Raw genomic sequence first — 15,326 nt, forward strand, 5'->3', positions numbered from 1 at the left:
TTCAGTAAACTACATTTTGTTCATCTCCACTAGGTTCTTTCATTTTGTGATATACTTCATTAAAATATTGGCTAAGATTCTTTCAACTTCCCATTCAACTAAAGTTAATTTTAAAAACCAGCACTATAAGAATGTTAATTGTGTATTTTATTGAAATATTTGAATGAACTGTGAAAAAAAGTACAAGTAAATTAATCTATTTTTCCAACATTTTATTATGAAAATTTCAAACCTACACAAAAGTTGAAAGAGAGAAATCAATTTTAATTCCTAAAAATGTAAAAAAGTATATTCTTTAGGTCCTTTTCGAATCTATGAGCATTTTTAAAACCTTGACTTGGTAAATATATAAAATTATTTCATACATTCCTTATTTTCTTCTTTACTTCATGAATGCCTATTGCTTTGACCTAAAAATCACTAAGAAACGAACAAAATAGCATTATCAGTCATGTTGACTTAATTTAAAGCTAATCATACAGCTTTTGAAAACAACATAAGGGCAGTTAAAAGTGAGGGTAAAAAGAGTTTTTCAATTCCAACACATCAGCTACATAGGAAAGAATATCCTATGTTAAACCAAAGGTGATTTCTTCTTTTCCCTTTCTTTTCAAAACATGGCTATAGGATGTAGACATATAGACATATACTCTTTTTTTTTTTTTTTGTGAGGAAGATCAGCCCTGAGCTAACATCCATGCCAATCCTCCTCTTTTTGCTGAGGAAGACTGGCCCTGGGCTAAGATCCATGCCCATCTTCCTCTACTTTATATGGGATGCCGCCACAGCATGGCCTGACAAGCGGTGCATCGGTGTGCGCCCGGGATCCGAACCCGGGCCGCCAGCTGCAGAGTGCGTGCACTTAACCACTACGCCACAGGGCCGGCCCCTGGAGATGTACTCGTAACCTTCTCTGAGCGTAACCCTACTAATGGTAAGCAGGGACCTCAGAAAGCAGCATGATAAAGAATCCCCTACAGACTATTCACAGATACAGAGCAAGATACGTAGGAATTAGTTACATTTTGGTAGGTCTAGGTAATAATACATTTTTGTGTTACCTTTGCGTAATCTAACTAGACAGGTAAAACTGCAAAGAAAAAGAATTTTAAATACTATAAGAATCTCTCTCCTTTGGGAATATTGTAACTACCGATCCACAGATTACAAGAAAAACTGCATTGGCAAGCATACCTAAATCTTCAGAAAATAATCAAAATTTGAAAAAAAATAGATAATTCCACATTTAAAAAGTAAGTTTAATTATCAGTTCAATCAATTTAATTCTTATGTGTCTGTTCTTAAACACAAGGCCAATCAAAAATGCATTCTGGATAAATTCTAACAACAAATTTTAAACTAGAAGAGGGATCCTCCATGTTTTCTATTTTATTGATCCCCTACAAATGCTTACCCAAAGAAAAAGATCAAGCTATTCCAAGTACAGTCATGTGTTGTTGACGGGGATACATTCCGAGAAATGCTCCCTTAGGCGATTTCATCATTGTGGGAACATCACAGAGTGAACTCACACAAACCTAGATGGTATAGCCTGCTACACACCTAGGTTATATGGTAATAATCTGAAGGGACCACCGTTGTATATGTGGTCTGTCATTGACTGAAATGTCGCTATGTGGCACACGAACATACTTTCAATTAACACAAGCCCAAATACATTATCCCCATTTTCCATCAATGGGAAAGATAGTCAGCGCCTTTATTTTACAATGAGGCACCAGCTTATAATTGTTACTGATGGTAAACAGGGCAAGGGCAGAGAATATATTTTATAATGAGGCACCAGCTTATATTTGTTACTGATGGTTTAAAGGGCAGAGAAGCCTCTGATCTAGTTCAGGCTGTGTGACAGGAAAATCTGGCCTGAGAACACAAGAACAAAATATTTCTCTAAAGAAATTAAGTCAAAGGGAAAGAGATTAAATACCAACAAATCACATCCCTCTTAGCTTACTGTTGAAGGGTTGCTTAAATTCTACTTGAATATTTGCAATACAATTTTATACTGAAACACGTTCAACATATACCCAAATTCAAGAATTCAATTTTATTTATCAAAATGCTATTTTGGGGAAAAAAAATACAAGCATTGCAATACATATTTGCCAAAATCTAATTTTGTTACATTATCGGGGCATAAATAAACCTCTTTCCTTCAAATGATTCCTACAAGTATCCTATATTCCTTTATATACAGAATACTAACCCCAGTAAACATGCTTGTATAGTATGCCAATGACAGAAAGACTACCTTAGTAAAAATGTTTCCAGATTTATTTAAATGAAAGTTCTTCACGGTTCTGAAAAAGTTTCAGGGTCCAACATAAAATTTCCAAACCATTGCATAAAAGTTTAATTCCCACCCTAATGAGACACGTACATACAGTAAGCCTTCAAAAAGTATTATATACAGAAAAATAAAAATAACTAAAGGCTCTACCTTAAATAAAAATGGGGAGACTATTCATGTTTGACAAATTATTTTTGAAATGGGCACAAAAACCCTAAATAATATTAGTCCTTATGATAAAAAATTTCTTCAGTATTATTCTTATCTCAATATCTGATGATTTTCTATACATTCATCATGGTATCTATAAAAATGGTATTTTATTTCTACAAAGTCAAGCAAGAGTAAAATCACGATAAGAAAACATAAAAATCACTACAAATATACTTGTAAGATGGAATATATACAGCAAGGTCTATGAGCTAAGAATAGCTTTTACATTTAGGAAAAAAATGACAATAAAAGTGATATGAAATTCAAATTTCAGTGTCCATATACAAACTTTTATTGGAACATAGCCATCCTCACTCATTTACATTGTCTATCGTTGCTTTCACACTGTAACAGCAAAGGAGAATAGTCGCAACAGAGACCATTTGGCCCACAATGCCTAAAATATTTTTACTTGGCCTTTTATAGTAAAAGTTTGCTGACTCCTGCTGTACAGCATTTAAAAGGAAAGAACTACCTATAAAATGAGAGAAAATATTTGTAAATCACGTATCTGGATAAGGGTCTAGTATTCAAAATATATAAAGAACTATTACAACTCAACAATAAAAAGATAACCCAATTTAAAAATGGACAAAGGATTTAAATAGTCTTTTCTCCAAAGAAGATATACAAATGGTCAATAAACACAAGAAAAGATGCTTAACATCTTTAGTCATTAGGGAAATGTAAATCAAAACTACAATGAGATACCACTTCACATCCCTATGATGGCTATAATAAAAAAGACAGAGAATAGGTGTTGAAGAGGCTGTGGAGAAACTGGAACCCTTATACATTGCTAGTCGGGTTGTAAAATGGTACAGCCTCTGTGGAAAACAGTTTGGCAGTTCCTTAAAAAGCTATGGTTTGAGTTACCTTCTCACCCAGCAATTCCATTCCTAAGCATATACTCAAGAGAAGTAAAAACGTAACACAAAAACTTGTACATGAATGTTCACAGAAGCATTATTCATAATAGCCAACAAGCAGAAATAACTCAAATGTCCATCAACTGATCAATGGATAAATAATGGAACACTATTCAGCCATAAAAAGCAACTGAAGTACTGATACATAATACAACACAGATGAACCTTGAAAACGTGCTAAGTGAAAGAAGCCAGACGAAAAATGTCTCATATTGTATAATTCTACTTATATGAAATCCAGAGGAGACAAATCCATAGAGACAACAAGTAGGTTAATGGTTGCCAGGGCTTGGAGGGGAAGGGGTGGAAAGTGACTGCTAAGGGGTATAGAGTTTCTTTCTGGGGTGATGAAAATATTCTAGAATTAGATAATGGTGACTATGATTACATACATAGCTCTCAAAACATCGCTGAGTTGGAAAGAAAAGTAATCTATAAAAACATGAACAATACAATACCATTTATGCTTTTTAAAAGTTGTATGTTTGATGAAGAAATATTACAGAAATCTATCTTTAGCTTTATCGATAATGTTCTCCTTTTTTAACAAAGGGGGATATATACATGTATTCCTTAGGTAATTAAAAATACATAATTAAAATCGACAAAAAAGTGGACAATTACCTAAAGAGACCATTCACAAAAGAACTACAAGTGACCAAAAGCACATAAAAAGACATTTATGAATAACTAAATAAATGCGGGTTGAAACAAAAGGAATAACCCAAGATCAAACAAAACTCTTCAGAACTAGGATGACCCAGTTTTCAATGAGTAACACAGAAGCTCCCCAGCATTCAAAAGGGATATATTCTAAAGAGATTCTTATTATGGGTCAGCAAAACCGAAGTAGGAGGGCCTCATCTCACCGTTGGGGCCTGTTACTCCTGCACAGTAAAGCTCCAGGGGATAGGGACAGTGTCATGTTCATCTGTGTATTTTCTGAGCCTAGCAGGTCTGACTCAACAGATGTTAGCTTACTAAATTATGTATAAGTATGTACTCTTCTTTTACTCTTCTCTTCCACATTCTCTACTCCCACATGCCCCTCCTCACTTAAGAATTCTCAAAGGAAATAGACTTCAGCCTTGAGTTGATTAGATAACACTACAGTATAGTGTTTTCCACACTTGGTCTCATTGTTAAACATACAGATTCTAGGACCCCACCCAACACCTGCAGAATCTTAATCTCTAGGGAAGGAGGGAATCTGTATGTTTAACATCACCCTCAGTGATTAATACAAATTTGGCAAGTTTTGAAAACATTGCATAAAAGAAAAATAAATTTAATCTCAAGAGGAACTAGTTTATCCCTCAGGAATTCCAGTTGGTAGAAATGTATGCAATAGGAACTTATGAATAGCAAATCTTCACTGCTTTGTGGCCTTGGATGAGTTGCTTAAACTTGCTCAATCTTAGCTTCTTCATTTATAAAAATAAGGACACTCTCTGTCCTGACAAAAATAAGATTGTGACAGTAAAATTATATACACTGGCATTTATTAAATGTTAGTTTCTTTCCTCTTCTACTCTTAAGAAATTATTCTTTAGATCTATAAAAGTTGAAATCTTTCTCTGGAAAAAAAAGGGGAAGATAAATCACATGTAAATACGACACTGCCATTATGAATTGAGCAATTCTCAGACTTCTTAGAATTTTATTGTATCACACCAAATTTATTAATAGTAAATGTTAATTTAGAAATTATATCATCCAGTTCTACCATTTTCATTTTATGTTGCAAACAAAATTAATATTCAGACTGATTCTTCTCTTTGATCTCTTACTAGGCAAAACCACGAAGAGAACCTCTAACATTCTAGCTATAAAATGGAACTACTTTAAAAGTCTTTCCAAAACTGTAAAAACATGCTACATGTAGTACTTTTTCATATATGGCCAATTAATATTAATGACAATTGTGAAACTGTAACTGAAGTCTTAATGTTTGGGTCCGAATATAGAGAATCCTCTCCAGCTAATCATCAAAAACTGAAACTTCCACCAAACCTGACCATCAACCCGTCCACAACTGTATAGGAAGGCTGACATGGTAGTGCAATGTAATTTACTCTTGAGTCATTACCATGAACTCTAATTACGTAGGAAATGAGTTATCTGATTCATTAAACAAAATATCTGTAGTAGTATCTTTGCATTTCAGAGAGCGTCACTGATGCTAAAAGCAAAAGCAGGACTGCTGATTTCTTCCTCCTCTTAGTGTCTGAATCGTTAATAATTATCAGACACTTCCTAGAATTGAGGGCTTAGCTCCTCTGATAAGTACTCAGAGAGGGAAAATACCTTAATATTTGAATGACTGACCTCTCTAGCTATACAAGATGCTCAACCGGGATTTGAAGAATGGAGTAATAAATACAGAATAAATAAATCTTGGTTCTTCTACAGCTTAATGGTCACATAAGAGGAAACTCACAAAATCCAAATTTGAAATAAACACACATAAGCAAAACAAAAAAGCAAATGGTTTTCTTAAATTAACTCTTACACCACAATGCAAAGTATTTCTAGTCCTGGGGATTTTTAGTATCTGGTGAACATAAGAGAGAATCACCTAAGTTCAGGAAAAAAATAACTCTGGTTTATATAATTTATATATTTCTATGCAGTTAACGATTTATAGAAAAGGTAGGGAAAAAGAAGAACAATAGAAGAAGTAATACTTACAAACAAAGGTCTCTACATGTGTGCACAAGTCGCCACATTTAGGACAGCGCAGCTGGTTTCCACCTTTTCCAGAATTCCCAGAGCCTGATTTCTTACTACTTCCCTCACTCGCTGATTTCTAACGTTTGTGGAGGAGAAAAAAAGAGAGTGTCAATTATTACTTTAAGGCAATCATTTTATATGTAACTTAAATATTAACAACATAGTTTGTAATTAATCTTATAATTTTTACAATTTCTAGAATGAAATTATTAGTATAATTTATATCTCTACTATCACTGGTGTCAAAAGACATATTTACCACCAAAATAATATCAGTTCTAGTAAACACATATATTTATCTGTATTCCTTCTTTACATGGTATGTGCCAGCATATATAATAAATAGCTTTCTTTCAATGACTCAATAAGCACTAGGAAAAAAAGTTACTATAGGTAAAAAAAACTACACTTCAGTGAAAGTGAATCAGGAGTTATTATCATGGCAAGTAGTGACTCAGTCTTCTGGAATATAACTGCTCATCTCTAAAATGGGGATAATTTCACCTTCTTCAGAGAGTCCTCGTTAGGGTTAAGTGTGGATATGAAAGCATCTGGCATTTTGTCTCACATATAATATTAACTCAAGTATTAGTCAAATTCACATAATAAAAAAAACTGATAATAATTCACTGATCTAATACAATCACCAATCATCTACTTGCTAGTTACAGAGTAGCCCAACATTAAGTCATACAGATATGCAAGATTTTTAGGTAGGGGATTAAGTGGCGTTTATACTATTATGAGTTGTAAGAGTTGTGTGAAAGCAGGAAATGGTGGCTATTCCTAATTCAATCCTACAGACTGACTACATAGATTATTTCATGAAGGTTCTTCACTACTTTGGGGTGTTAGAAATTTTAATTACTGCTTACTAAGTGCAATGCTTGTAAAACTATTTTATGGTTCAAACTAAAATACAATATAAAATTAGATAAAATTCTTCAGATCATTTTATGTATTTCTCATTTCCTACAGAAAACATATAACCAATGGAATACAGAGTACTATTATTATATTTAATTGTTTAAAGAAGGGAACTCAAATATGTGTATAGATGCCAGTAAAGATAAAATACCTTATTTCCATCTCCAGAGCCATCTTTACTTATCCCATCTTTTGAGGCAAAGTATGCTGGTGTTTCTGTAAAAGTTCTAAAAGGAGCTCTTCGTAGAATCTGAGTTTCAAAGGTCCCAAGCCTTCCTAAAACCAGTATGTGAATGCGACCACAAGAAATACCTGAAAATACAAGGAAATTTATTGGTCTACACATCAAATATTAACATGCCTTCAATAAATCTCCTGAAAATAACAATTCCTTAAGCATAAAGGAGATTGAAAAAGCTATAGTTTTCACAGCACTAGTATAAACTGGTAGAGAAAATAGTGACACCATCAGAGGCAAAGCCCTCTCAAAAATAGGCCAGACCCGGGCCTCTGTCAGATTCCAAGTGAATAAAGACATTTCTTTCCCGGTGTGTCCTTTGGAAGTAGGCGACCACCCTTTGGAAGTAGGGTGTTATGACCACCCAGGTCATAACAATGAGTGGTTTTTTCAAAGTTTGAGAGAGAAGTATTTCAACATCTGCCTCATCTGTAAGGGGAAAAAGGCCATTTACATCCTATATTCTTATTCTTCTGATATTATTTCTACCAATGAGAATAAGCAATTGACCTGAACTGTTGTCTGTCTCTGGTTATATGGGGGAAATATCTGCAACAATGGAAACAAACTTCAAATGTTCTTTATAAAGTTATGTGCTGTTCCTTAAAACACATGTTTTAATGAAATATTTAAATCCTATAGAAAAAAGAAACGTAATTCAGTAAATACTGTGTAACCACCATCCTGCTTTCAAACATTTTAACTTTTTGCCACATTTGAAGTTAAAATTCTTAAAAAGGATATAGGTTAATTACTGACTTATTTGACAAAGTTTTTCTGTAGAGGACCAGGATAGTAAATATTTTCAGCCTTGTGGGCCATGTAGTCTCAGTCCCAACTACTCTGCCTGTAACAAAAGCATCAACAGTATGTAAACAACTAGCTGTGGTCGGATTTGGTCCATGGGGTGCTGACCTCTGGTTTTTCTCATATAAATACAAAATAACCCCCAGAATAAATTACAGTCAATGGCAAAAGAGCTATACTACATACTGTGAGGCAACATTTCCCAAGCTGGTCTTTAAAAGAGTGTTCCCTACACAAGAAAATAGAATGGTCCTAGGTTAAACAAAATTCCACAGATTTTACTACTATAGGGCTACTCGGAACCTTGCATAGGCTAAGGTTCATTAACGAATCACCAAGAAGGAAGTTTCCCAGGAGTTTACCCGAGTGATGTTAGGGGGTAATAAAGTAAACAATAAAAGGGCAGGAGGGTAAGGTTAATACTTAAATAAATTTAAGAAACTGATTTTGCTTCCCTCATTTTTTCCCTGCAAAATTCTCAACTCAGGCTTTAAATTTCTATTTCTACACCTGTTAGGGCTTTTCAGAGATCATGCACATATGTATATATTATATCCAAATGCAAAAACTGGTTTAAAATTATGTCCTTCAAACAACTCAAAAACAATTGCTCAGTTATATTACTGATTGGTTTTATTAATTCCAATTTTCCAACACATTTGTGTACACTTAGAATAATTAGTTTCTTCAGTTATTTATCACCTAGGCCATATCTAGTTTCACAAGGTACAAAAATAAACCCACCAAACTTCTCAGGAAAGATACAAATAAGAGGAACCAAATTTCCTCATCTCTATATAAATTCACAAAAGAACACCAAAAAAGGATTAAGGTTTATGACACCCCAGTCCCTAATCTATAGACTGTAAAATTTTGCTTAACACCATTAAACTTGAATATTAATAAGAAAAAAAAAACTACATTTGATGTTTTTCCTCTAAGTAATGTTTTCAAAAGACATTTCAAATTTTCTCAAGTGTAACATCACAATTTTGTGCAGTAAATGGCAATAGCCATTACTCTCTCATTAGAATGAAATTTAAGGTAGTTCATGAATTTTAAGCAAAACATTAATGTTTTTCCAAGGCCATAATATGATTTAAACACTATGTCAATCTAAAAGGCAAGTCTAGAAAAAGTAATGAGGGAGAGGGATAGATGAAATCAAGAATGCAGAAAGTTAATGGACATTGAGGCTGGTTGATGGGTATTTGACGGTCGACTGTTCTCTTTTGTGTGTGTTTGAAAACGTCCATAAATTAATATGAAAGATAGCATAATAAAAAATAATCTATTATAATCTATGTAACAAATACAACTTTTGTTTGTTTGTTTGTTTTTGGGCAGGGAAAGATTCACCCTGAGCTAACATCTGTTGCCAATCTTCCTCTTTTTTTTTTTTTTCCTTCTCAAAGCCCCAGTACATGGTTGTATATTCTAACTGTAAGTCCTTCTAGTTCTTCTATGTGAGCTGCTGCCACAGCACAGCAACTGGCAGACTGGTGGTGTGGTTCCATGACTGGGAACTGAACCCAGGCCACTGAAGCAGTGAGAGTGCTGAACTTTAACCACTAGGCCATCAGGGCTGGCTCCAAATACAACTTTTTAATTGAACCACTATGCTGTATTCACAAAGAAAATGACAATTATAACAAACTTTATGTGAGGCTATTTGTACTCAGATGTTTAGAACAAACCTTAACCCTGAAATATCAGATACAGTGTATTATTTCTCATTTACAATAAGACATATCTTTTAAAATAGTGTTTAACAATTTACAATATCTAATATTATTAGAAAATAAGCTGAAAGAAAATTATCTTTGGGAATTTAAAGGAAATAAAAATTATGAACATGATCCCTTTAAAGTCCACTTGAATAGAAAGAAAAATAAGTCCTTCACCTTAAATAACTTATCAGGTAACATAAGAAACCAATGCAACAATACAGTCACCACAGAAAATACTATCTGAAAAACATATTCATGTCATTTAAACTTCTAAATTTAAAAATTTCTTTGCTGGCTCTAATGGTGTGGTACTGTAGCGCTGTTTTAACATTCTGTAATCTATGGGCTGTACCAACAAGATGCCATCAATACTAAACCAGTGGTTCTCAAACTTGAGCGTGCATCAGAATCACCTGGAGAGCTTCTTAAAACACAGATTGCAGGGGATCTCCCCTGGTTCTGATTTAGAAGGTCTGAGCTGGGACCCAAGAATGCCATTTCTAACAAGTTCCCAGGTGATGCTGATGCTGCTGGCCTGGGGACCACACTTTTTAATCCGCTGTACTAAATAATTTAAATGACTACTCACCAAACCTATAATATCTTCACAGAAATCACTGCAGCAAACAATCAGGAGTTTTTAACCTTTTTTGTGCCATGAACCCCCTGGCAGTCTGGTGAAGCCTATGGACAGACCCCTTCTCAGAACAATGTTTTTTTTTTTTAATTTTGATATCTGAATTTTAGTTGGGTTTTAAGATTTTATTTATCTATTTTTTTCCCCCCAAAGCCCCAGTAGATAGTTGTATGTCATAGCTGCACATCCTTCTAGTTGCTGTATGTGGGACGCGGCCTCAGCATGGCCAGAGAAGCGGTGTGTCGCTACGCGCCCGGGATCCGAACCCAGGCCGCCAGCAGCGGAGTGCCCGCACTTAACCGCTAAGCCACGGGGCCGGCCCAGAATAATGTTTTTAAATGTATAAAATAAAATACATAACAAAGGAAACCAATTCTACTGAAGCAGTTATAAAAATATTTTTAAAATATGCTTCTTTGCTAACAAAATTAAATAAGATCTAACAGCTCTTTTAATAACTACCATGATTTCAAAGTAGTGAAAAGTATCAACAATATTTTGAGATATAAGTACCTGTAATGTGATATGAAAATATTTGTGATTTTGATTGGTGACAAATTCACAGATACTGCTAACACTACTGTGGTTTGTTGCCTACATTCATAGTTGAAGGAAATACTATATTTCAGTAGGAGACTAGTGAAAACAAAGTTCACAGAACCTCTGAATTCTATCCCTGGATCTTTTGGAGGTCTGTGAACCCCAGGTGAAGAACCTCTAAAAGCCAAAAAGGAAAGTATTTCTGTAAAGTATATCTTGAAAGGCTACTTGGCAGTAACAACAGAAGACAGTTAAAAGTTAAACCATTTAGAGCCGGCCCGGTGGCTTGGCGGTTAAGTTCGCGTGCTCCGCTGCCGGCGGCCTGGGTTCGGATCCCGGGCGCGCACTCACGCGCCGCTTCTCCGGCCATGCTGAAGCTGCGTCCCCCATACAGCAACTAGAAGGTTGTGCAACTACGACATACAACTATCTACTGGGGCTTTGGGGGAAAAAATAAATAAATAAAATTAAAAAAAAAAGTTAAACCATTTACAAAACTTTTATCATACAGCTGCTGAGTTTCACAGTGGCTGTTTTTAAAAAGAAACATGAGAATAAGGTACATAGACTTTAAGGCTATTAAGCACTAGGAGAGTTGTTTATTCAACTTTTAAATATCTGACTTCCTATATCTAGTCTTGAACTAAGCATTCTCCAAAAACATACAAATGATTCTGCTTAAAAGATAAATTCATCTTTAATCTATACTTCAGAAATAAAGTGAGAGAACTAAAGGAAACTTAAAAATTATCTATTTATATAGATAATATTTAAGTGTGTAGGGCCGGCCCCGTGGCTTAGCGGTTAAGTGCGCGCGCTCCGCTGCTGGCGGCCCGGGTTCGGATCCCGGCCGCGCACCGACGCACCGCTTCTCTGGCCATGCTGAGGCCACGTCCCACATACAGCAAGTAGAAGGCTGTGCAACTATGACATACAACTATCTACTGGACCTTTGGGGGGGGGAAAAAAAAATTTAAGTGTGTAGGGGAGGGGGAGGGGAGGGAAAATTAAAATCTAGCTAAAAACTGTTAAGGTAGGCACATTATGTAACTATTATGAAAATTATGGATGCCAACATGTTTGAACATCTTCCTATCTTCATTTACACTCTCACAAAGTGACACTCTTTCGACGGACAAGGACAGAAAGCAGCTGGAAATCAAGGGAGTTACAGGTGATCCCAAAATTCTCACAGCCAAATTCAGATCAAGTATCGTTATCTATAATTTTTTAAATGGGATCATGCATTTCTGAATGCACATATTTAGAATGCACGTTGACTGTTATATACACAAAGTACATTTCTTAAAACATATATCAAAATTGAGAAATACCAACAATTTGGGTAGAAAAAATATTTAAAATTTCTACTTTACTAAAGGTTTCATATTCAAAGAGAATAGTGAGGAAAAACACATTAAATTGGATACATACAGCCCATCAGGAAAAGAAAACAGATCCAGTATTTAGTATGACAATTTACCAAATAACTTTTCAAACTATTTAAAATTTAAGTCTAATGTGACAGACCAATGAAAATAGAGAATAGCACTGTACTTCAGAGATCTGAAATTTCCCCTTTTATTCTTAATTGATTGTACAATTTCTTGTTAGAAGACTATTTTGATGAAATTCTTTTGTTTATATTATGTTGCCGAAAGTCTTAACTCTGTTTATAAGAATAACAAAACTAGCTAAACTTCAATTCTGATTTCTCCTTCTCTTTTGCCTCTCTTCCTCTTTCCAGAAATCCTACATAAAAATAACCCTCCTGGAGTTTTTTAAGTTCTAAAAGGAAATATCTCTATATTCTTGTAGACTCACATATACTTTTAAAGTTTCTACTATGGAAAATAAATATTTTATGTAATTAAGCCTTGGGAAAACATTAAATCAATGTGAAAACCATTTGCTGCTTGTGATGTAAAAATATTAAATTCATTAATGATATTGGATAGTGTCTCATATTTTAAGCTTAATTTACTCCTTTCCAGTGAAAACAATGGTTCGGTATTTCTGAAAATCTCTGGCAAACTTGTATGAACCGATAAACAGATAATAATTCCTAAACAAACATTAATTTTTGTTAATTTACCTAATAATGTTTAATTTTTAAAGCAGTGGTTGTTTTGAAAAAATAAGAAAAACTGCACACCTCCTATGATTTATAGTTTTCAAGGACAATTGATTGGAACAGATGAAAAACTTAGTCAAAGAAGCCTTCCCTGCCCGAAGAGAATACACACATACTTGATCCACTGCTAGGAACGATATTATTCTTTGTCCACTCCACTAGATTTAAACTTGAAGGTGAGGACTTGTTCACCACTCCATCGCCAGCACCAAAACAGAGCCTGGCACATACTAGGTCGTCAACTAATATACGTCAAATAAATGAACTTCAATATGTCACTTTCAAGTGTTCGCAACTCAAATTCCTGGATTTGGGACATCTACTTGTTCAGGTTTAACAGTGTCTTGGGACTAAATTCACTCCTTTACATTTCACGTATCATTTTACAAAATGGTTCTGCCCACATTGCTTCATTTAATCCCTCTTTGTGAACTAAACCGGCGGAAAACAGACACTAAGTAAACACTAAGGATTTTATAATTAACCTAAAAATTAGGAAAGGGGGGCTTTTTTATTTATCCAAAGGTCATAAACTGACAAGCCAAAATAAAACAAATTTGTCGAGACGTTAATGATTATAACAGGATCTAGCCTCGTAATCTGACAGTCACAGGTTTGGGGAGGAGAAAAATGGTTTCTGTTCCGGAATCTCTTGGCTGGGGCTGCCAGTCTTTCACGGCTCCTGATGAAGGAAAGGTAAACAAGCGCCACCCTGAAGAAACTATCTCGGACTGTCAACTTGGGAAAACCGGCAAACGACTGCTGAGACATCTAAGTACTTCAAAAACCGCTTCTGCGTGAACTCCCCCCATCTCGCCGCCGCTTTCCCGCGGGCCCGAGGCTCTAGTGGCGCCGGGAAGTACCGAGAGCCCTGTTTACGTCCCAGCGGAGGCGGCCGCACAATGACCGTGATGCCGCGGCTCTCGCGCGGCCTGCGTCCGGGACGGCCCTGCGTCCGGGACGGCCGGCTCGGCGCCCCGCGGCCCCAACAGTGGAGCCCCTCACCCGAGCCCTTCCCGGAGCCCCCGACAGGCCCGAGGGGAGCCCGGCCGGGCTCCGGACGAGGAACCGCAGCCAGGGCAGGCGGCAGTCCCGGGCGGAGCTTCGAGTAGGGTCCACGGACACTTTTTAACAAAAGGAGCATTTTGTGTCTCAGGGTTTCTGCGAAGCGGCTACACTCCGGCCCCAAAGTCGGGAGGCCCGAGGGCGCGCGGAGGAGGCAGCAGAGCACAACAGGTTTACTTCAAATCTGAGAGAGCTACTCCAGAGGTTGGCAGAGCCCCATCCCATGGGGAAAGTGGGGGGCGCCGGGAGAAGCGCCGCACATCCCCTCATACACACGACGTGCGGTAGCGCTCTTGCCCTCCCCGGGGTCCCCGCCGTTGGCGGGTACACTCTGGGGCCAAGGGCTCCGATGAGGAACTACTTCGTTACCTCTCTGCGCGGAAGCGAGCGAGGAGGTGATGAGACGCGCGGCCGCGCTGCAAGTACAAGCGCCGCAGCCGGACATCTCCGCGGGGCCTAGGCCGGAGCTTCGCCCCCTGCTGCCGCCGGGTCTCAGCGGGCCGACTCCTACTCGCAGGGCTCGCTGACTTGGCTCCGGATCTTCCCGCCGGCCCTAGACCCAGCACAGAGTTCACCCGCCGGACAGCCAGGCCCTCGCGCTCTTCGTGCCCCACCGCCGTCTACTCAATAGAGTAGATACCTAACCCCCCCTCCCTCCTTCTCTCTCCGCCTCTTCCCCCCCAACCCCCCCGCCTACCAGGCCCGGGGCGTATGCGCGCGCCTGCGTCCTAGGCCTAGGAAGGGGGCGTGGGCACTCTCCGCGTGTACGTGCGTGAGACACCGACGTGCGACGAGAGGAAGGGGCGGTGACCTGGGGGCCAATGAGCAAGGTACGGCAGGCGGCCGGCCCCAAGTGGGGGAACTACGAGTCCCGACACGCAATTCTTCCGGAAGCCCTTTTATCCTAAAGTTGAAAAGTTTGAGATAGACGTAGAGAGGGGTATGGGGGAGTTGTAGTCCGACTCGTCGGTTTAAGCCTCTGGTCTCTTTCGGTTGGTGGCAGGGAAGGTCACAGTGAAACCGGTGTCTTAGCCGGCCCCAGGAGGAGTCTTTAAAGTTCCT

At 37.5% G+C, this 15,326-nt stretch overlaps 1 protein-coding gene across 2 annotated transcripts in view; it reads right to left on the minus strand.

Annotated features, from left to right (window-relative positions):
- CLPX (caseinolytic mitochondrial matrix peptidase chaperone subunit X) overlaps positions 1 to 14,882 on the minus strand; it is a 35,804-nt gene extending 20,922 nt beyond the window's left edge. For both annotated transcript variants that reach the window (XM_014780827.2, XM_004421698.3), the window contains exons 1-3: positions 14,634 to 14,882; positions 7,265 to 7,425; positions 6,145 to 6,262 (exon numbers count right to left, since the gene is read on the minus strand). In XM_014780827.2, the coding sequence (XP_014636313.1) occupies positions 6,145 to 6,262; positions 7,265 to 7,425; positions 14,634 to 14,709 (355 nt within the window). In that variant the 5' untranslated portion in view covers positions 14,710 to 14,882. The remainder of the gene's footprint in view (positions 1 to 6,144; positions 6,263 to 7,264; positions 7,426 to 14,633) is intronic.
- Positions 14,883 to 15,326: the final 444 nt, after the last annotated feature.

The sequence above is a fragment of the Ceratotherium simum genome, chromosome 3 (assembly GCF_057802395.1).
Source record: "Ceratotherium simum simum isolate JZ-2026a chromosome 3, ASM5780239v1, whole genome shotgun sequence".
In the NCBI taxonomy this organism is placed as follows: Eukaryota; Metazoa; Chordata; class Mammalia; order Perissodactyla; family Rhinocerotidae; genus Ceratotherium; species Ceratotherium simum.